The sequence below is a fragment of the Oryzias latipes genome, chromosome 18, assembly GCF_053564925.1.
Source record: "Oryzias latipes strain Hd-rR chromosome 18, Olatipes_Hd-rR_3.1".
Lineage (NCBI taxonomy): Eukaryota > Metazoa > Chordata > Actinopteri > Beloniformes > Adrianichthyidae > Oryzias > Oryzias latipes.
This window is the reverse complement of record NC_136254.1, coordinates 16,681,916-16,705,867: the sequence shown is the minus strand read 5'-3', so window position 1 is coordinate 16,705,867 and position 23,952 is coordinate 16,681,916. Positions and strand designations below refer to the sequence as shown.

General features: G+C 36.9%; 1 protein-coding gene and 1 non-coding gene across 5 annotated transcripts in view; both read left to right on the top strand.

The window, feature by feature from the left end:
* Positions 1-574: 574 nt before the first annotated feature.
* shtn2 (shootin 2) overlaps positions 575-23,952 on the top strand; it is a 28,417-nt gene continuing 5,039 nt past the window's right edge. The window contains exons 1-10 of one of the 4 annotated variants that reach the window (XM_078935899.1): positions 575-940; positions 13,215-13,291; positions 13,507-13,567; positions 14,025-14,119; positions 14,190-14,376; positions 15,062-15,159; positions 15,436-15,517; positions 16,099-16,193; positions 19,823-19,975; positions 20,048-20,192. In XM_078935899.1, the coding sequence (XP_078792025.1) occupies positions 700-940; positions 13,215-13,291; positions 13,507-13,567; positions 14,025-14,119; positions 14,190-14,376; positions 15,062-15,159; positions 15,436-15,517; positions 16,099-16,193; positions 19,823-19,975; positions 20,048-20,192 (1,234 nt within the window). In that variant the 5' untranslated portion in view covers positions 575-699. Of the gene's footprint in view, positions 941-1,081; positions 1,211-12,349; positions 12,537-13,214; positions 13,292-13,506; positions 13,568-14,024; positions 14,120-14,189; positions 14,377-15,061; positions 15,160-15,435; positions 15,518-16,098; positions 16,194-19,822; positions 19,976-20,047; positions 20,193-23,952 lie in introns of those variants that run through there. The other 3 variants (XM_078935900.1, XM_078935901.1, XM_023948842.2) reach the window with 3 other exon arrangements.
* Positions 7,340-7,422, top strand: trnal-cag (transfer RNA leucine (anticodon CAG)). The gene has a single exon. It is a non-coding gene; the product is annotated as a tRNA-Leu (tRNA).

Below are 23,952 nucleotides of genomic sequence, written 5' to 3'. Positions count from 1 at the left end.
GTGTTAAAATTTCTTAATCCTTTGTCGTAAGACTTCATTTAAAAGAGGACAGTGCAATTTAAAAAAAAAACATGATCAAACTATAAAAGCCAGAATTAGCCAAATGCTAGTTTTCCATCCCCTGATGTATAAAAGAGGCTGGCATGAAAGTTTGAATTTATGTAAGATTTTACTTCCTACAACTGAATAAAAAACACATTCTTATTTGATTATATATACTGTAATTTATAGCAAGATGGTTTTATTTCCATTTACATGGAATACACAAACTAAACTTAGAAGCAACCAGTATTTTAGCCGAAAGTGTTGAAAATGTTACCTTTTTTTACTTCATATTTGAAAAATAAGTTGAAAAGGGGATTTTTCTTTACCTAATGGAGGGCACAACTAAAAAGTTTCTTGAAGTCTGTTTTTGATTAAAGAACAAAAAGGGGAAAAAATTAGAGTGCCAATACGGAAGGCGTGGGAGAGTGTAAGATAGAAAGTGGCTGTGGGTCTTTCTTAAGCCTGCAGCAGTCCAATTAAGCAGGATTTCTCCTACTGCACCTCTCACACAGACGCATGCTCACACAAACAGCCTCGACAGCTGTGCAGGCGGTTGGTGCTGCCAAGGGAGGGGTTAAGTCTTGTCCACATGATGAAAGCAGACCAGAGTTTGTGTGTGTGTGTAAATTTGAGCATGTGTCAAAGTGTGTATACATGTATGTTTGTGTCACTGTGGATGTGAGCATTTGCAGCTCTGTCTTGTGGAGGGTGAGCTGTGCATGCAGAGGGTATTCTGGGGTACACAGATATGTGATTTTTTTAGCAAAATCCTGGCAAAGCCCACTGCAAAGGGTCAAGGCATTAACAGAATCAGTGCCTCTGCATGTCGGGACTAATGGAAGGGCCCCACCAGCTGCACAGAGAGGAGGGGTTAGGAGGGAAATTGTGAGGAAAGGTAAGTAAACTCATGTGATAGAATAAAATTTGGACAGGATAGGAAGTTTTGGGAGAGGTGGTGGGAGGAGAAACAGGATAAAAAGTTTGAGAACTTAAAGGGAGGAAGGAGCTGCAAAGACATGGGAACATTTTAAGAGGAAAGTGTCAGGGAGATTTGATAATAAATGCTTATGCGTACAAGTTAGAGGAAAACAAAATTAGCCAAAAAAAAGGATACTGAACCGTTTGAAAACAAACAAAAGGAAATGACAAGAAAGTAAATTATAAGGTAAGAATTAAAGAAGCTACACACACAAAACACATACTGTCTACAGAGAGGTTTGGGAAAACTGAACAGAGGGAGGAGTGAGTGTGATGGAAGGATGAAGAGATGGAGAGAAAAAGAGGGCGGGGGGCATAGGTGTGTTCATGGACGTTCGTAGAATCTGCTCTTTAAGAAGTAAAAGTGTATATCGTGATTGGCATTAAGTTGAGGAGAGTTGTAAAGTTGTGTTTTTTATTTTATGCGATTTATGAATTTACAAAGTTTTTAGTCTTAAAGAAAGTCTGTTTTGGTTAAGCTGTGAAGTAGGGGGGGTGGATCAAAATCATTGTATTAGAGGTAAAATAACTAAAGAAGTATTAAAGATTGGTAATTATTAAAATCACATATATTACACTTCACCTTGAACACACATTGAATTGACGCGGGACATAGGATTACCCGAAGTGCGCATACAAGAATCTTATTGTGGTAACCACACAAGACTTGCTCTAATCTTTACGCATACTCTTCCTGTGCCATTACAGGCATGGATAGGGATTGAGCCCAAGATTTTTGGTTTACGAGACCATCGCCAGTCCTCTTTGCTGCCATGCCATTCAACACATAAAACAAAAGAAATAGCTTTAGTGGCATTGCCTGTAACACAGTACTCAAGATCTGAGACTACCGCAAAATTTTCTTTACATAAACAGAGTGGGGGCCGTAGACTTTTACCAGAATTGTGTTGGGATGAAAATGGTTGCATGAAATAATGCTCCATGACAGAGTTAAACAATGTGCCTGGTTAACATTCTACCACTTTGTGCAGTTTGGCTAAGTGCTCAATGAATGTGTGGTTAGCATGAATAAAGACGCTAAATGGCTGAAGCTGGTGTTTACAGGGAGAGAAATCTATAATGTTTGCTAGATTCTTTTAGAGAACGGAAATGCAAAATTATTTGTTCTGCTGGGTTTCAGCATTCCCCAGTAACAATCAATAAGATATCAACAAACAGAGATCAGACTAGGCAAATAAAAGAGCTTGTTTTCAGTCGGTTGCAGGTGACAGACCAGTCTAAGGCCATATGGATTTTTGCTCTGTGTACTTTTCTTGCAGAAGGAAATCTTAGCTAGTAGAGGATGGTTCTGATGCATTGACCTCCGAGTTATGGGCCAAGTTCGCTGCCCATGTGCCACTCTGTTTGGAAAATAGTTATGAATCTGTAACAATCAGAGCCTTCTTCAAGGAATAGATTATATAGTTAGAATCCACTTTAATCAGCTATTAAACCATAATTATCGAATAAAAAATCTAAAATTTGATTGTAAAAAATGAACACAGTACAGCATTGGCAGCATCATTAAAATGTTGGTTAAAAAAAAGGAGAAATTGTTTTACTTTTATTTCAGGTTGTATGCCGTCTGTACATTTTTAGTTTTTATATTTTCTAAAAAAAGACGTAGATAGAGAGCTTCACAAACAAACCTTGTCAGAAAAAATGCAGAATGAATAGAATGTTCACATATTGGAGCAAAATAGCAAAAATGAAAAGTGAGCAGGTGAGCGCTCTTTTATTTTACTGTTGTTCCATAAATTTCAGCTTGTTTTAATTTTTTTGTTATTTTGTATTTACCATTCCCCCTTTGCTCATTTTTAATTGAGAATGAAGGTTAAAATATATATATATATATATATAAAAAGTGGAAAAACTCTTAAAAATTCACATCGTCACAAAAAAAATAAAAGCGTGGGTTCCTCAAATTTTTTGCCTCTGTGCTCAAAAAGCAATTGGTTTTCAGGGTTACAGAGTTATTAAAAACTCAGTCTAAAGGTGTTTTTAATTTTATTTTTTCTTTACCCTCTGAACTCCCTATTCATTATGGCTTGCATTCAAATCATTTAATCTTTTTGCATACAAGTCAAAAGTATAACACCTAAGATAAATTTGTGTGAGCCAATGTCTCCCATCTCCCCTGCCTATATTAATGTCATGCTCTCTCCATCAATAGCTTCATCTAAATTAGTTTACATTTTAATAAACTGAAAGTCAGGGTGTTTAACTGGATAATTTACTTAACTGTGAAACAAAACACATTTTTCTGCAGAATAAAAGGCTAAATACTTTATTGACATTTTAAAATAATTTTCAAAATTAAACATTAAACATTAAAACACAAAAAAACATTAAAAAACTGAATTGAGCACAAGTTTAAATCATGCAGAAAAATCTGAATTTATTCACTAAATGTTTCCTCTATTTGTTTCCAATCTCTTCTTTTATACTGGAAATGAGAGGTAATTTCCAAAGACTGTTTTAAAAAATGATAATCCAAATGACAGGAACAAATTAACTCTGACACGTGTCAAAGACAAAATGAACAAAAATGAAGCCGAGCTAACACACAGCAAGTTGTGAGACCACGTCATTGAATATTAAAATTGAATTTATTTTCATGCAAATGACTGCCGCTTGCCCCTTTTTGAAATAGTTCCCCTTAGACATCCATCTGCTGGCTGTGTTCAGTGTTCAGCAGCAGACAGTGTCACTGTGGGCCCAGTGTGAGCAGACATCCAGCTTCCTACTCTGTCATGATCCAGAGACGGTGACCGGCCGTCTGTGCCATTTTGTGCCAGTTTGACCAGACAGCTTTCTTCCTGACATCATCACTGCGAGACAGTGGTGTAGCTCAGGGACAATGTGGTCAAAAACAATGACGGTGATGCCACGTCTGGAACACACAGCACCCTCAGTGTTTTCAGTGGAGCTACTTCAAGACAATCACACACAGCTTCCTGTTCCAACGACGACCAGTAAAGAAGGAGAGATGCTCAACAAATAAGTTCTACAACACATAGCATACTTCTTTTGTAGTTTTGAGCTCAAGACACATGAAGAACCTGTTGAAGAAGAGAAGCAGAGCAACAAGTGGCTGTTCACAGAGTTAGAGCGACATCTACAGAGCTGAGAATGTAAAAGCAAGGAGGAACGCAACACAATGTAAGTGTGTTTTTGTGCTCAGCTTTTAGACTAGTGGTATAAAAAAACACGTGAAGATACACAAGTTGACAAATAAAAGAATTTACTTTGCGGCATATTTCTAAATCTAGAATTATGAAAAAGTACAGAAAACAAATAAAAAATAAGTTTAAGACAAGACAAATAAAACAAGTTTTCAGAAATGCTAAATACATGTAATAAAGTAATATAATAATATTACAATTACAAATATAAATTAAAACAAAACTGGTTACAAACGCTGCCTGTAAATTAAAACTCTCATATTTAAGGAAATAAAAAAGTAAAACTTGACAATAGAACTAAAATATTAAAGATTTGGACACACTGCTTATAAATCTAAATGTCTTCATGAATAAGTGTAATTTTAAATATAATCATTTAAACTATATCTTAATGTTTTTTCACATTTTAATTAACTAAAATTATGACTAAAAAAATCATTTTTATGTTTTTTCATTTACATGAAAAAATTTCACATTACAAGATTATTTCATAATTTCTGAGAACACAAACGTAGTAAGTAAGAATTTTTTTTAGAATTTAGTGGAAAATTATGTGTTAGTATGGTGTAAACTTTAAAAAGCTTATAAAAGCTTATAACAGTCAAAAGTTTGCATATTTATCAATGATAGAAAAAAACAGGCATAAAAGTAAATTAAGTATCAGTGCTTGATTATAATTTGAACAATATTCTACTAATGTAATATGAAATATTCTGCATATGTAACAATTAAAAGATTCAAGAGTCTGACATTAAGAGAGAACAGACTTGCTATACACCATCCCTGTCCTTAAAAAGTGGTGCTTTTGGTCAATGGTGGAAAGATCCTCCTTGTATTATGTTCTCTCATGTGCGTGTAGATCTGCTTGTGTTGCTGCACTCAGACCAATCACAAGCGTAAATGCCACACATATTCCATCAGACTTGGTCCTCATCTACTGATCTAAACTAACACAGAGACAAATCACTCTGAAGCCGAATGAATCATCAAATTCACATTTGAACCTCTTAAATATCTTTAAAGGGTTTTTAAAGGGAATTTAAAGTTGTATCTATATGGTTTATTACAAAGTGGTTGTCAAATATAAATACTTAATTATACACATGTGTAAAACGTTTTTAAATGCAGACTTAAAAAAAGCTGTGATGCTCAATTAGATTAAGCAAAGTGGCACCAGAGCAGCTTTTGTGACAGAAAAATGTGGATTTATGAGCCAAGAAAAATAAAAAGTTGGAGAGTTTCGTACTAAAGTGGATGAAGCAGCAGCTTTGTTTGTTTCCAGCGTACAGTGGAGTCAACAGGAGGCCAGCAGTGTCTGCAAGGCTCTTCTGTCACAACACATTCCATCTCGCTTCCCAAACACACTCCATCTTTCCTGCTTCCCCTTAATTCAAGCATCGTCCTCACTGTATTTCCAGAAACTGAACCTGTCACCATTGAGCTAAAAAAAAAAACACAACGCTCCCTCCCCTCCTGAGTTGTTTCTTTAAAATCTCTTATTCCCTTCCATTTTTTTGCTGTTCTGCCGAAAGGCTTGTTTTTTGGAAAGGTCACGGCCTCGCTGGCCTCTTGTTGACCCCAGGTTGACCTGAGATGGTTAGCTTCTCTGTCTGCTGCAACTGTGGTGCTGCTAAAAGCCAGGATAATCCAATCACACAGTCATTAGTGCTGAGTAGGCCAGAGCAGGAACAGGTGAGTGAGCTTTTGTGAGTGTTTATGTATGCTCCCTGTCTAGTAATCATTCTCTTGCCTGGATTTTGCTAATTTCCCACACTGTAAATGCACATAAACAGAGCCCTCCCTTTGCATAAAACAAAATTATATCAGTGGTGATAAAATCCAAATGATCTGCTCCCTTTCATGGCCGTATGAAGCAAAACCGAGCTGCAGGAAAATCCATCCTCTTGTCTTTTTAACACCTAGGCTCTTTAAAGGAATCGCACAAATGGGTGCAGATGACGGAGATGTTGCTAGGACAGAGACTTCAGGCTATCAGGCATGTTTGATGCAAAACTAATCACAGTGAATTATCAAGTAGGGAGGGATCTGTCATGAAAAAGTGCTTTTAATTAAACATTCAATGAAGATGCTCCTGTAAGTCTGAATCTTTTCTAATTGACTGTGTCACAGTTTGAAACTTGAAAGATTATATGTATATTTTTTGGCTTCAGTAGAACTCAGTTTTTGAGATTTGTCACTGATTTAAATTGTGTCCAAACAGGGTATATTCAAGTGTGAAAGCAACCTTGTAAAAAAGCTTTACTGAGATTTAAAGTAAACTTGCAAAAACCTACAGTAAATGTCAGGACTTTTTCTCCCTAAATCAAATCCAATCATGTTTTTTTTTGCCCTAAAGTTCAGTGGAAAAAGTGGAGGCACCAGTTATCCTTCACTACTGTGAAAGATAACTTACTGTTTTCCAGCTTGTACTTTTTAAAATTGTGTCAGTAGTTTATTTTTAAAACTGTCTTATGTTCTGTTTTCATATTTAGTGTAAAAACAAACAAAAGCATGTTGGCATGTGCTGTTAGAGGTTTTCATTTATGTATAATCCAATAAACATGTTTACACTGGCCAGATAATCTATAAATAAATCATAGGATTATGGCTACTGAAAAGGAAACCTGATGTGGGATGGCCACATTGACTCCCCTCTCCCCCAAAGAAACAAAAAAGTGAGAAAATTAAAATGAAATAAAATAAATAAAAAACAAATTAAAAAAAGACACACTCTTGTCACAAATAGAAAATAAATGTTTCATTAAAAAAGTAACTTCCTCAAATAATTTTCAACCCAGATTTTTAAACATAGAAGTTAATGGGAAGTTAACTCCTGAAGGCAGGAGTTTGTGGTCTGTAGAGAGGAACTGCAACATTTGACTGTTTCGCCCACACGTCACATTCAGGAAGGGAGGTGGTGGTTGATTTTGTCTCACGTGTGTCAGTTCACAAACCCAGCTCGGCCTTTAATGTTGATCATTTTGTTTTATCTCCCCGCCCTTAGTCACTTACGATTACACTTAAAACGAAAAACACGGTTTGACAATCAAACAACTGAAATCTCCTACATCGAAAGACATGGCTGTGATTGAGAGCTATATATAAATTGTTGTCTCGTCGACCTCTCATGTGTCAGGATGGCCGAGCGGTCTAAGGCGCTGCGTTCAGGTCGCAGTCTCCCCTGGAGGCGTGGGTTCGAATCCCACTTCTGACATTAATTTTTGGACGACATGGATCATTCCGTGGGATTCCGTGGGATCAAAGGGACCTTTATTTTTTATACATCTACTTATTGAACAATAAAACTTTATTCACAATAGCGTCCAAATAAATCGACGATGCTTTACTCAAAGTCTTCTAAGTTGACTATAACAGTGGCAAAACAGCAAATAATTGCAATCATTTCGAATATGTAATTTGTAAAATCTGTCACAATTTAATGGGTAAAAATAAAGAATGGCGAGGATGACCATGCCTGACAATATTTTTTTGCTCATTTTCTTCAGATAACGCATTTTGTTTTCTCAAGCTGAGATAAAGGAAAGCACTTTCTCGTATGGAGAGCAGTAGAAAAACATGGCTAACAAGTGATCTCCTTTTTTTCTGTTGCCTCCACTTAACTTAAAAGGATTTTTTGAGACCCTTGTGCTATATCCTATGACCCCACCCTTACATTGACGTGTTCTCCCTACCATGACAAAGGTGGATAAAGGTGGAAAGATTTCATGTAATCCATAGACACCAGTGAAGATCACAAATCATTGAAGAAAAAAGGTTCAGCGCACTGTCTAGTGGGTCTAGATGACCCAACTCCAAACGTTAAAGTGCCTAGGATAGCACAAGGGTTAAAAGCTCACCCTCACTACCCCTTCCAACCTTCTTCGTTTATTGGTTGTATATTGTCAAGTATTAATTTTTTTGTGGTCAAATTTTGAAGTGGAAGTCATTTTATTGGTTAAATGTTGGTGCTACATGGTTCTTATTCCCTGCAGATAATTTTTTATTTGGCGTTAGGTCACAGTCTTATCTGGAGGTTTGGGTTTGAATCTGATGTCTGACAAAATACTTTCCCTGTATAAAACTGAAAACGCGAGTTTTGGGGCCTTCAGGTATCAAATATAATAACAACATCACTTAGATCTTTTACCTCAATTTTAATAGCTGACCGTCAATATACCTAAGTTAGTCATGTACCTTCTTTCCTCTAAACTATATTTTGTGCACTTGTGATTTGTTTATTTTCTAAAAGAATTCCGCCCAGTTCTCTATAAAAGCTATTTTGATGAAAATACTTCTGATTAGAAATTCAAACTAACCTACCAAAGTTGGTTGGTAGGTTTTCTAGACATGCCTAAAAACTGGTGTGCCTAAGTGGCAAAAACATGGAGTTTTAATGCATTTTAACACAAGTTGTTCCTCATGTAGATAACAAAAGGAGAAGATAATAAAAGAAATCTACATATTCTTGTTTTAATTTCAGACTTAGAGTTTATAATTTTTAATAGATAAAATAGGTCAAAACAAATACTATCTTACAATTGTTCATCCTCTACCAAACACACAATGCAACTTTTTGTAAAAGCCTTAGATCACAATTTAGCCCTTTTATTTTAATTTTAAAACTCCCTCTGTGTTCTCTCTGTATACGTTTAGATTAAAAAAAAGGTTTTAGTTCATTGGCCAGCCTTTTCTTCTCAGTTTAGAAAATCCTTTTGATGGATAACACAACTATATCTGTATTCTGCAAACCCCAGAAATGCCCAGAAACGCATCAAAACACACTTTAGGTTGGTTTGTTGGCTTTCTTCCCCTAATAGATCAGGAAAAGTGTTAATTAAGTGGTATTTGCCCAAGGCCCTGTTAGAAATTATTTCAGTCATTTAGAGAGAAAAAAACATTAATTACTCAGACAAGTGGACAGAAAATGATAGTTTTATTTATTTATCCTGTTTTTAATATTATTATTATTATTATTATTATTATTCTTTTGAGGGGCCTCACTTGACTCTGCATTTCTAAGTAATTAAGCCTTTTGTGTCCTTTTATTTTCCTGTACCACAGAAAATATCTTTTCATATGTACATTTGTTATTATATTAGCAAATGTCAACAACTAAAGTCAATAAATTAAAACAAAAATATGTTCATTAACAAATTAAACATTTTAATTTGCACAAGTACCATAATTATACACATACGTATTTACATAAAAAAGCAGTTATACAATAAATTAATAACTGCATATTGGACAACACAAACCTATTAACATTTTTTTCTGATCAGATTTGTTCCACTTTTACATGTTTTTCTTCATTTATTTCACCATGATTGTCAAAATTTAAATTATTGAATTAAACAGTCCCAATAATTTGCTGAATATTGATAATTTTGTCTTTAGTGCTTCTGACATACCACCTATTAAATAAAAATAACCTCAGAAAAAATAAAAAACCTTAGTCCAGATTTACATTTCTAGTCATGATGATGATGATGAAGAATAATTAGGAGGAGACAAAACGGTGGGCGGTGGGAGGTTTTAGCACTCAGGCCAATCCAGTAAAGAGAGCAGCACACATGAGGAGAAAAGACTCTGTAACTCACAGCTGTCCTGAATCTCAGCTGCTCTTTATTATTCTTAAGCTGTGCAGGAAGTCCACATGTACAATGGAGATGATTGAAATCTGAATGTGGCCTCGTGATTATTTTAGATCGCCTTTATCTGTGGATAATACCACTCTCCTGAGGCAATCATTTGACCTTGTTTTCTCAACGATAATTGCATTATCTGTGACACAAATGTTAAACTGATGAAGTAAAATGTGAAGACTGTGGTCAAATGATTTGTTTTGTTAGAGCTTCTTTTACTCGTGTCACATCTACTGGCACAAAGACTTAAAAAAAATAATAATAATTTGCCTCTTTCTACCTCACTTGGAAAAATATATTAGGCCATAAGAAAAAGTAAACAAAAGACAAAAAGGACTCAGTGCAGGCTTTTAATGTTGATTATTAAACTATGACAGAGTCATAGTTTATAAAAGGCACTTTTTGGTCCCTCCACATCATTCCATTCATTTATTAATCCATTTTCCTAACCTGCGTCAATCCTTTTGGGGTCACAGGTTTGGTGACTATTCCATCAATTGTTGGGCAAAGGCAGGGTATAAGTCTGGACATTGAGAGGGAATTTAAAAAAAATCTTCATCCTCTTCTTTGCAAATATTTAATGGTGGTTTTGCTTGGTATCACTGTTTTGTTACACCATTTTGAAGAATCATCTGTAATTCTACAGTTAGATGTTTGGTCCACCTTCCTTAAATAGTTTAAGGATTGTACCCTTTGCTTTTGTTTGCTAGTTTTAGTTCATTGGCTCTTGTGTTTTCTTTTCAAATCACCCCCAGTCCCCCCCAGTCACAGCCGCTGACAGTATGTATGTGAGAACCCAACTGAGTGACTCCTCCCCTATTTTTCATCAGGAAGTACCTGCTGGCTCCAAGAATCCCATATTCCATAGACTTCTTTTGAGAAATAAACAGCTATTACTCAGTCAGAATAATTTTCATAATAACCACTCCTGCCAACATAATTATTGTACATAAAAATCACGTATACTTTTTTCATGATATGTTTTCTGTAGTGCAAGTTATTTAAGTTATAAACTGACCAATCGTATGCCTCAATAAAAGTATGTGGTCTCAACATTCAAAAAGTTTGATTGACAGATTCTCCTGAACCCGCTTTAAAGTGGAAGGGGTGTGGACTTCCAACAAGCTCACTCCTGATTGGTGAGAGAGGTTACCATTGAAATGTTGGCTGAGACCAACCCGAACCAATCACTGTTTCCTTTCCATTTTAACAAAATGCATCCAATTCTTTTGATCGAATGATGATTCTGTTTTAAGTGTTCACATTTTTAGTTATATTTAAGCAAAATATTAAAAAGTATAAACTGACAACAGTAAAATCTTTGCTAATAAATCATTCAACCCAACCATCTGGAATGCTGCCAAAGGGAAATCAAAGACAAAGAATAACGTGGGTACTACTTCACTCTCTACTACTGAAAATCTGCTTCTGGAAGGCAGATAAATAAATAAAACAGCCATAAAGGATCAGGAATTTGAAGCTCTTAAAATATTAACACTAGAGAAGTGTGTGTCATCAGCATCATCGCTGCCTCCTATCTTCGTCATCTACGGAATTGTCACCTGAAATATGGTTCCTGTGGCAAGTGGCTGATGTTTTATAGGTCGTGAACTTTAGCACAGATGCTAATAGAGGAGCGTAAGCAGTCTTTTGCTGTTCCACGGCTGCTTGAGTGACGCTGACCTTACAGCAGAGAGACAGCGCCTTCCCTGAGAGACTGCATCATGAAGGGGGAAGGGGTGGTAAAGTCTGCATCTTAATGTTTGTGATCCCACCGCGATCATCAATGGATCTATTGAAAAAGCGTTCCCAGTCGTCTTTTAATTATGATTGTGCATGATTTTATGCCAAAATCAAAAAACCTGTCTAATTTTATACGCCATAGTTTATGTAGAGTGGCAGGAGTTCATTAGAAGTTCCCCTCTGAGTTGTGGGCAGAACTGTCGCGGTGCATTAAGCCCACCCCAAGTTCCTATCATCCACCAGTTTACACTCTCTCCCGCTAGCTTACAGCCCTCACAACCCCAACCTAACCTTAGTAGTGCAACATAAATAGCGAGCAATTTTGGAGCTATCCAGTCACACAGTTTTGAGCCAGATGCCAGCCTGGATGAGGAAAATAAGGATCTACATGGATCTATTTGTCTACAAAAGGAGAATGGAGCAGCAGAAAACTTGTAAAGCTTGTAGCTTCTACGTCACTGCTACAAGCTTTTACCAACAGCACTTTTTTGTCTGCTACTGATTCACAACAATTTAAATAAATAAATACTCCGAAAAACAATTTTTAAGCTTAATTGTCTTTATATATATATATCCTCCACCATCAGAAAAATGCCACAAAAACATGTAAAAAACACCCCAAACACATTTTTTATTGGAATTTGTCTTTGAGGAAATGCACAAAGGAAAGTTTTCAAACCAGTCCTTTTAAAATGTTCTTGTGAGGAATGAGTCATTTCTTTTTGCACAATGAGGGAACAAGTTCCTTATTTTGTTACTTAACAGGTGGAAGGTTCAAGCTGAAACTCGCACTTTCCTTTTTCTTTATCAGCTGTCAGTTGCTCTGAGAGAAAGCTCTATTTAAGCAGGAATGTGAATTTTTTTTCAGTGAACATCTTGATATTTAAGGACTTTCAGAGCAGGATGATGTGGGTGCAGGATGAGAATAACACAGATGCTGGTAAGGCTTTGATCATGACATCAGATGCTTCATTTGGTTAAAGAAAACTGGAGATTTTCAAGAGAGAGATTTTACTGAGATTTTTCTTTTTATAAATATTCATTAGAGGTTCATCAAAGTTTTGCTTGGTTTGTAAATGCAAGGGGAAGGGTTTTTCATTTGTTTAGCACAATTTGAGGAGTACATTTTTAGACTGTTAGCATTGAAAGGGTTTTCCGATGCCACATTATTTAGACTTGAGTATTTTTTACTGTGTGGTAATTTATCTTTTTCAATTTCTGTTGAAGTATCATGTTTAGTTTTGAAAAGAGACAGTAGTACAAACTCAAATGAAACTATCAGAAAAGTATCTTGAAAATGTCTAAGTACCACTAATTTTCTTGCCATAAGAGTCTGATGAGAATAAAGATGATGTGATCTACCAAAATAATCTTTTTTTTTTATATTCTAGTTTCATTTTACATTCTTTTCTTTGTCAGTAGACATGAAAGACAATGGTAGTTTCAGGATTAGCAGAAGCTTTTGCAGATGTTTCTCCTGTGGCCAGACACTTGTGAGTCAGTTGCCAAGGAAACCCAGAACAGATCCTCTTGGGAATTTCACTTCCTTCATTTCTTTAGCTAAAAACCAACATGGACTTCCTCTTCTCATGCTGCCATCTGCCTTGTTTCCCTGCAGATGGAAATGATTTGCTCTCCCCTACAAGTTCCGATGGAGAGACTGACTTGTCCTCTGACGATGGGGGAGATATTGAGGTACTGCTTTAGCATGTGTTAGCAGTGATCATCTGTGATCAAACTGTACTTCCCCTGTTTTGTTTTCCCAAATAAGGAGAACTTTGACTGAACAGCTGAATCGGAATATTCATAGAAATGCATCATATGCCTGTTTTTAATAAAAAATATGACAAAAAATTAACTGCATTTGTTTGTTTTTATGGTGAATATTTTTTCACTGCTTTGATTGTTAGTGTAAGATCTTGGAAAAGCAGAGGAATGTGGCCTATCAGAAGCTGTCTGAGCTGGAAGAAGGTGAGAATTAATTTCCCTCAATCATGATTTTTACACTTTTGTCTGTACTTATGCTGATACTTGTGGTACAAAGCACAGTGAAAGCTAAAAGGAAAGCATTATAAGTACAGCAAAAAGCCCACAGACAAGAGAAAAGCTTCACGACATGTTAAAAATAGAGAAAACACACCACTTTCAGAGCCAAAAAAAACAAACAAAATAGTCAAACAATAAAAACCAGAGCAACCAAAAAACACTGTGTTTGGCTGTGAACTGTTCAATCAATTTTCAGCCATCTTTCATGTAAAGAAAAAAGAAACAGAATCTGAGTTCCAAGTTTGCAGAATATCTTCAATGACATGATGTTTTTAGAATAGTTAACATTTTTTTTGTTTCAGGTTCACAACAACTATAATATATGTCTAATGCTTAATGAATACACTGTCCCATTTGTATGTTCAAACAATGTCACACACAGTTTCCAACCAACTTCTGAAGGAGATTAATGTGCTGGAGATCCAGTTCCAGACTGAGCGCTGCTGCAGGGAGAATGCAGAGTCACTAGCTGTCAAAGTAAGTCATTCAGTTCCTTTTCTTTTTAATTTTCTTTCCGTTTTAAACATCATCTCCTGTGTGCCTACAGGTAAGCAATGAGAACAAAGTCTTGAAAAGGAGGAGCATGATGCCATTGATCAGTGAGCTGCCAGAAAACCTGTTTGATCTGAGTCTTGATGCAGATGATCACTTAATTTGTGGCGATGTGGTTGATCTCGGACATGAGGACAACAATGAAGAGAATCTGCTGCTGGAGAGTCAAGCCAAAATCACAGGTTAGCCTCTCACAACAGGAATTTCCTTCAATAACGAATCAAAATGAAACATATTTGATCTTCTTCTAAGCTGCAGATGTCAAAAAGCAATTCAGTCATGTCAAAAAGTTGTTTTATGAGTACAAGTGTTGCAGCAGAAACTAACATTAGTTGAATAAAACTGAGTATTTGTAGTGTTATTCCCATTAAACAGATAACTCCAACTCGAAATGAGCTGAATTGTTCCTGTGTTTTTCTAACTATTGTCAAATACATGAGAAAAAAAAGAGAAACATGTCTGCCTTAACATATATTACTACGACCTCCTCACTGATATGATTCAGCAGAACATTACATTTCTATTAAATAAATGGCACAGCTCAGAATGTCACACAACTGTTGAATGAATGCTGTTTCCCAATAAAGGGATAAAAATAATGTGACTTTTGAAGCGGCAATCTGTTTCAACTAAACTTACACCCCAAAACTGCTTAAAATCTCTCTTTGAAAACATCAAATGCCCTGGTTTGCAAAGATTTTTCATTCTTATATGAAGCTGCAGTAATTACTTACACAGAAAACTAAAACCAGGCAAAAAAATCATTTAATGAAGTAATAGATGCATTTAGAAATCAAGAAAAACAATGATGCAATGGTCAGATAACTTCAGTGACACGGGGTGAACCTCTGGATCTGTGTGCGTCAGCGTTACAGGCATCAGTGGATGGACTGCTGGCTGAGAAACTGCAACTCGAGCAGCAAGTTGAGGACTTGACCACAGAGCAGAACCACCTCAGAGAGCAGGTATTGACACCACACACATGTGCTGGGTCTTGTTTGCATGAATGAGCATTACTGCACATTCTGTACACTCACCAAAGGATCAGGGCTTTAACAGATCAAATGATAAAAGTACAATTTTGGAGTGCTGCTCAGGTGTGCTGAAGTGACATTGTAAAGCAATATGTCAGAATGTGTGTGTGGGTGGTGTGTGTGTGTGTGTGTGTGTGTGGGGGGGGTCATCTGCAGAAGATATGTGCTTTTGCAGCATAGATCACATATGATTCCTTTTGCCCTCAGCTTGCTTTGGAGATTGCAGAGAAGGAGGCCCTTTTGAGGAAGATTAACAAACAAAACAAGACCATAAATAAGATCAAACGAGGTAAATAAAAGTTTATTCTTTGACGCTGTTTTTCTTAAGATACCTCACTATAGCATACATCTATGTATTACTTTTTTCATTTGTTTTAAAGACCCACTCAGATGTCTGCTGTTTTTAAAATGTTTTTGTGTTTTTTTATGATGATGGAGGACAAGCATAGAAAAATGTACGTTTGAAATTGCATTTCTGAGTATTTCAGGAGCAGATGAAAAAACGTGTTTGATGGTGTGAATAGATGGATGATGGGAAGAGGCTTAATCTATGCCAACAGTCCCGTCCACAACTCGGAGACAATGAATTCCTGCCGCTCTGCAGAAACTATGTCCTACAAAAAAAACAGTTTTCTTCTTTTAATTTTGGCTGAAAAACAGCATAATCATAATAAAAAGACCACTGGGAACACTTTTAAAATATATCAAAAGATATTCAGAGTGGGACTTTAACAAGACCTTCCGTGTTAAAGTCCTTTCTTTAACAAGAAAAAAATATCTTTAAGATTCAGTTTTGCCTAATTTGTTGTGGTAAAAGTCAACAGAGAAACAGAAAAGGTTTTTCATTCTCAATATAATCTGTATTCCCAGTTTCCCAGATGGTCACTGAGGAGTTCACTGAAATGTCTCAGAAACTGGAGCTGGAGCAGGACCTCCGGCAACAGGCTGAAGTCGTTGCCCATCAGGTGTGTGTGTATTTTTTTTTAGCACCATAAAAGTAATTTTGTCACATATTCACACCTATAGATGCTGAGAGTGACAGTTTGTGCAATGGGAAGACACCAACTGAGGAGTGTTAGTACTGACCTTCAGGACGTCTCGTTGAGCAAACGAAAACACAACACATACACCCACACAAACACACAAAGACTCACACCAGCAGCAGAGACAGGAGAACAGCAGCCCAGGTTTCCATTCTCTTTTTAATTTTCACACTGACGGTCAGACTTCGGCTCCCTCAATGAGGCCAAGCATTCAAACTCAGGACAAAAGCACAAACACACACTTGTATACAAACAGGAAAAGTACCAATTCACTCCAGAATCCTTATACCCAAACACACTCACACACAGAAGCAGCATAGTTGCTGCTGTCCCAGCTGCTCCTTTAATGAAGGGCTTTCCTTTTCAAAACATCTCTCTTCCCTTCCCTTCCCTTCCCGTTTAGCCCCTCCCTTCACCATAATTAGTGCTCATCATTTCTGCTGCCGGAGAATAGTGGTCTTTAAGCACAACCTGTCTTTGCCTGACACCTTTATGTTTTGTTCAGCATATAGCAATTGTCGCCTTTGTGCGCAGTGTTCTCCATTTACCGGACAGGCACACAATGAGCAGCCTCGCAGGGGTCCTTACCTGTGAAAAGGACCCCCAACTCTGCACACAATTCAGCCCCTTTACTCTCAATTCATGGTAAAAGACCCCCCCCTGTGCTGAATGCCTCTTGTGTGCACCACTATTTGTCTGTTTTGGTGTGTTTTGAAAACAACAACCATTCACACCTCTTTTCTGTGATGCTTCGTGGTATAATGATGCAGATCCTCCAACAGGAAACAATTTGGAGCCTTTTCTGTGTGGTTTTGTCTCTTTTTTGCTGCTGTGTGCGGCTGATCTGTGTGTGCGTGTGTGACAGTGTGAATCAACTGTGCTAATTGCTTTGTGAAATTACTCTTCAGCTAAGGGGGGTCCAGAGATCACAGAGGTGTAATTTGCAGCATGAACCCTGTTGATGCATGGTGCTGGTCCAGACATCAGCAAAATCGGTTTGTCCTCGTAATAAAATCACAGAAGTGAAAACCATTTTCTCTCGCACTTCCTGTTTTCCCATCACGAGTTTGCTTCTAAAAGATTTTCACACGTCTGACCATAAGACTGTATATTCATCCACTTTGGACCAAATAGGTCACGTTCCTGCAGTATGAACAAACAGCTGGCAACAAATCACCCACAAATACATTCTGCTGTTTAAAATTGGTAGTAAAAAAAGTTTTTTTTAAATTAAAACCATTTTCTATTTTGTTTATAACATTTCTGCAACACTTACATCAACAACATAAAACAGTAACAGCAATTTCTTAAACAGTGTAACGCTCCTTTTTGTTTCTAGGAGTACCTAGAGGAGCATAACATAAAAGTAAAGTGTCTTGCCCTGACTTAAACTTAATTACAAAACACCAAAAGCTTATCTCCATATTAAATAGAACAAATTTAATTACAAATTTATAAATACCAAACAACAATAACTTAAAAAGGTAAAGCAAAAAGGCTTCAGGGTGAACCAAGGCCAAAACAGCAAACAAAACCCCACCTAACTGAAGTCTGAAATCTTACCTGTGAATGAAAGAAAAGGGAACTCAATGACAAATCAGTGACAGGTCGCTACAAACCTCCTTTCTCACAGGCTGGAGGTCCACATGGTGCTTTTAAGGGCTGCCTCCATCAGTTAGGGTCAAATGGAAGCCACGCCCTTTCTAGCACCACACCTGAAAATAATCAGACAGGCAAACACACAATGATCCGCAAAAACAACTAAGTCCCACTCTGATACAGAAATACAACACACAAAACACAGAATAAAAAGAAAGACCAAAACAAAATACGGCCATGGCCGTAACATACAGTCATACGTAGGTTTTTGCTGTGGTTATGTATGTATCTAATATGCCTCTCTAATATGTTAAATCAAATTATTGTTTGAGAGACTTTGAGGACATTGTTAATGCAGGTTCATGTTTTTGCCAACCAATATAACACAAAAGGCAAACAAAAAATGTAGCACACCTACACAAAAAAAGGGATACTACAATAGAACCATTCCAAAAATAACAGCTTGAAAAGTAAATTTGAGTATTAAACTTGACTACTTCATCAGTAAAATATTTTTTTTTAAAAAGACCCAAAATTGAATTTTGAATATTTAATAAAAATTAAACAATTAAATAATCAAATGGTGGAAAATTATCCAGACCATCTAACAAGATTGAAATTCTTTAGAAGTTGTTAATCTTTTATGATGCATATGATCTTGGATCTTGGATGCTGAATGCATTTGTGCATTGAAAGTTCTGAATTTCACTGACTGATCATCAGAGAGAACATGTTACCATATCAAAAAGCTTGGTTTGCTGAGCAGAACTTTTGAAAAGATAATTCAAAACTTATAACAAAAGACATAAGAATAAAAAGCTTAAAAAAGACAAAAGAGTCAGCAAAAACCTTGCTCAAAAAAAAAATTTGACGCTAATAATCAATACCAACCCATGCAAAATTTCACAAACTTTTTAAAGACCCACTACAATAAAAATTGTGTTTTTAACATGGACTGGTGGCATTTTTCTTATGTTTGAAGACATATACAAAGAAAATTAAGATCAAAGTTGCATTTTTGAGTATTTCTTTATTCAAATCTTGGTGAATCAGGAGCAGATGAAAAATACCTTTAGAAAAAGCTTGTATTTGTCACATGGAAGCTACAATCCGCAGACTACAAACTCCCTGCTCCACTCTATTCTTTTGCATCCAGTTGCGGATAAATATTTACGTCTTTGTTTTCCTTTTCTGAGGTGGCTTCTTGCTCAAGACTGGACGTCTGGGAAGCTCCAATATTGCCAGCCATTTCTATTGCACTGGTAGTATTAGGATGGGTTGTAAGGCGCTGTAAGCTACAGGGAAAGTGTGTAAACAGATGGAAGATGAGAAGAGAAGGCAGGCTTACTCCGTGCCGACAGTCTATCACACATCTCAGAGGCAAATTTTTAATGAACTACTGCCGCTCTGCAGAATCTCTATAGACACAGGTATTTAATTTTTTTTTTTTTACTAAAAAACGCAATCATGTTAATTAAAATATCACTGGAAACAGTTTCGAATAGCTCCAAGATGATCAAAGTGGGACTTCATTATTTAAAATCTGGTAGAGACCAATCAATTATTCCAATTGTGTTTATTTATCTGACATCCTACATGTACAAAAATCTCCCAATTTCCCAGTAAATCAAATCTTGACGTTTTCCTTTAATCACAAAATTAAAACAACAATGGTTTGTCTCACAGAGAGTTCTCTTGTTTGCAGTGTTGGTGTTTGCCAGAAATATAGGTGATTAAGCAACACCTCCAAGTGATTGTTCAAAGTTGAAAACATTAGATGTAAATCATGACAACCTCATGGTGTGAGAAAATCTACAACCTGCAATCCAGTCAGCTTAGTTTTCGTGTCCAGTAGTGTTCCATCATGCCTACGTCTTATCTGTTTCATTTGAAAGAGAAAAAAAAATCTGTTGATAAATGCTAGAGGGATTTGGTTTGTGTTGTTTCATTAGATGTTGGTGGAGAAGACAGAGTACCATGGGCAAAACATGGTGGAGATGGATGGCAAAGACAGTGGCATTCAGCTTCAACTGCAGGAAGCACTGGAGCAGATTTCCCACATCAACACAACTATGTCTGATATACATCGCTACTATCAAAGCCAGGTGTGTAAGACACGGCATCATTTCTGATCTGTCAATCTTCTTCATCCTGCCTCAGTTCCTATTTTTTGTCAGGGTAAAGAAAGGATGGATGCTATGGAGGAGAGCAGGATCCTCTCTGAGCTGAGAAATAAGCTGGAGATGAGTGAAAGGGAGAAGAAAACTCTGGAAACTCAACTGTTTGAAGCGAACAAATGTGTAGCACAGCTGCAAACAGAAGGTAGGAACAAATGACATAAATACTTTAAAAGGTTATCTGAAGAATGTGGCTGAAAAGCAGTCGCTAATGACTGAATCTCACCAGGATGCTTAACCCTTGTGTGGTGTTCATATTGTTGTTACTCAGCCAGTGTTCGTGGGTCTGGTGGACCCGTTGCATGTTGTGGTTTTTAATGCCTCACAATCAAACACTTTGATGTTAAAATACTTGACAGATGTTTACCTCATCCTATTACAAGCAGTATATTTGGTTAATATTTGCCCTTTACCTTTGTTAGATCACATTCACAACTCATTATTCAAAACGTGATAAAGAAAATCAATTAAAATCAAGATATGAGTGGAAACAAATTTTCAAGTGAAGCAGGGGTTTTCAAAACTACTGACTTTTATTTATTTGAACACAGAAACTGAACCCATTCAGGTGCACAACACAAGCTGAACACATAGAGTAAACCTATTAGTCAAGACAACACATCAGCCCCATTGAACACATGGCCTTCTAGCCACTAGCCTATACAACACATGGTCCTGGCTGCTGACGGCCTGGTCCTGTGGCTGGGTGCTGATGGCTTCGTTTTGGATCTGGCTGATGCTCAATATAAATAGTAAATGGCGTATACTTATATAGCGCCTTTCTTCCTACAAGGACAAAGCGCTGTACAGTCACTCACACATTCACACACTGGTGGCGGCTCCGCTGCCAAACACAGGCGCCCGCCTACCACCAGAGGCAAGGTGGGGTTCAGTGTCTTGCCCAAAGACACTTCGACTCATGGGCGTGCAAGGCGGGAATTGAACCTGGAATCTTACGATCATGGGTTGACCGCCCTACCGCTGCACCACGGCCGCCCCAATCTAATCAACTTCTTCAGAGTCACTGTCAGACTCTGAATTTTCAGAAATGTGATCCTCTAATTCTGAAAATTCTGAATCGTCTCCCTCTACATCATCATCAAAAAAGACAATTCAGGAAAATCAATTCCAGGGCCCTCTGCGCAGAAAGTCTTTTGGCCATTTTGATCAGTTGTGATAAGAAACCACACTGGCAAAGCTATATTTATAGTGTCCCGCCTCCAATTTGTAGCAGATAAAGAGTGAGACATGAAAGATTCCCGCAAGAAAGTCAAATGGTCAAATGTGCGGGAGAACGAGAGCAAACAGAGTTGATGCTTGAATTATTCTAACAATTTTGCAACCATGTGCGGGAACCGCAGGTGCAGAAACAGAACTCACATTTACAGTGAATCTTTCTGTCTCTGCCACTCTCTCTCTCTCTTTCTCACTGGTTACACACACACACACACACACACACACACACACACACACACACACACGCACACACACACACACACACACACACACACACACACACACACCCACACACACACACAGCAGGCCCACACAGGTGGAGGACAGAGTGTAGGTACATAAAACATCAATTTCCACACTTCTATTAGCCCTGGGTCCAGTGGACCCGAACATCTTATATGTAATAGAAATGTGTTGGGGGGGTATACAGTGTGTGGTTATTGAAAATGTATTCTGATATATGTTCTTCACAGAAAATGAGCCAAGGCCAGTGAGTCTGAGTTTAAAAAATTAATTAATTGTATCATTTTTCTTTTGATAAAAAATGAAAACGGGTCCCACAGACCCGAACACCACACAAGGGTTAAATCTAACAAGAAAAACTTGTTTGTTGTATATTTAAAATATGGAAACCTCACCTGTGTTTAAACCCAGAAACTGAAACGTAAAAAAGATAATTAAAGGTTGTGTCCAAATTCCTTCACTACTCACTAATTAGTGCATTATGTAAGGCATTTGTCATCTTGTCAGGATGTCTACATCTACAATTTTAAAATCCAGTGCCCTGGAAATTTCCCAGAAGTCTCTGTGAAAAACTAGTGTGCATCGATGCTCACAAAATTGGTGAATATAAAGCACAATGCAATCCTTTTATAAACGTTTTTACATTTTTTTTATAAATCATCCAAGTTTTTATCATCAGAATACAGTATCTCCTATAATAGTTTTCATAAAATATTCATGTTTATAAGGTTTTTAGATCAGGAAATGGCTGATGTCATATTTTCTAAAAAAAGTTGTGTGCATGTGTCAAAGTTGTTTTTAAAATCCAGTGCACAAGATAGTCCCACACTATATAGTATTTTAGAGTTGTAACGGAATTCCTACTCAGCCAAACCCTTTCGTCAAGGATGAGGCTTCTCTTCTCAGCTGCCTGCTTGTAAATATAAAGCTGATTTTCTTTCTTTCAACCTATTTTTTACTCTGTTGTAGAAAATTCTTCTTTATTGTTAGATGATAGTGATACTCATAAGTCTGTTTTTGCAAGTCTTTGCATTTAAGTTCAAGTCAAGTCTCTAGTCGTTGACAAATTCAAGTTAAGTCTCAAGTTGCAAAACTGCCTTTTTTATTGGCACAAATCTTCAATAAACGCCAGTTGGTGTTTTCTGCATTCCACATGCAAAAGTATTTAAAAGGAAAACTTTTAGCTTTAGACTTTACAGTGTTATCCTGGAGCTAATAAAAAAAAGAATCCCAAGCAAATGTATATTGTTCACAAGACCCAAACCTCAAGTTTCTAGTCCTTATGGTCAACTTTCAAGTCAACTCTCAAGTGTCTGAATCTTGCGCTAAAGTGCAGTTTAAGTCCAAGTCTCAAATCCGGGTTCCCATTTTTGGTAATCTGACTGTGTTTCCCTTCGAAGATTAGCACAATGTAACTGCATAACATCGCATAGGTAGTTCTGCCAACTCTAAAAAATGCAATGTGAGAGCAAACTAAACCAAGTAAAAATTCAAAAATTACTATACTGGTGCTGTACATCCTAGCTTTACATTTTAAAGCCTGCATTAATGCATATAATATTGTTATGAAACATGCATATAATCAATATTATGCATGTTAAAAATACTTGTCTGTATATGCAAGGTCCCTGCTAAAACCCTTTGCATTACACAATTTTTGCTTTAGATCCAGATCAAAAGTTGTGGTCTGAGTCTCCTACTGAACTCACTACACTTTTGATTGTGTGGCACCTTCCAACTCCACCAAAATCAATACATTTGCTGATGATATTGTTGAGGTGGGCGTGATCTCCAGCAACAATAAGATCCCCTACCAACAAGACATCAATCACAAACCCAGAAAGTTGGTTCCAACTGATCAACCCTCTCCTTAACATCAACAAAACCAAGGCATTAATGGTGGAATTTTGTACAAATCAGAAGTGATCATACCAACCAATTACTGTCAATGGGACTGCTGTGGAGAGAATGGACAGTTTCTGGTATTTATCTGTTCACATCACACAGAATTTAACTTGGTCCTGCCACAATAACACTTTGGTGACAATATCCCAACTTCGAGATGCTTCAGGGAGTTTAGACTTTCCTTTCAAGTGCTAAAAACCTTTCCACCTGCATCACAGAGAGCATCCTCATGGACGGCATTACTTCCTAGTACGGGAACAGAATCATGCAAAACAGACAGACCTGTCAGAGTGGTGCATTCAGACCCCTGCTACGCAAACAATGGACTTCTTTCTCTGTTGCATTCAGGAGAACAAGGAGGAGCTTCTTTCTTTAGGCCATTCGAAGTTTAAACAAAAAACCCTAATTTGGAAACTAGACCTTTCCCATTTTTCTCTTTACTTTTTTGCACATTTATAACATTTCACTTTACTACAAATGGATACATTTTTACCAGTTTACAAATTCTATGTTAATCTCAT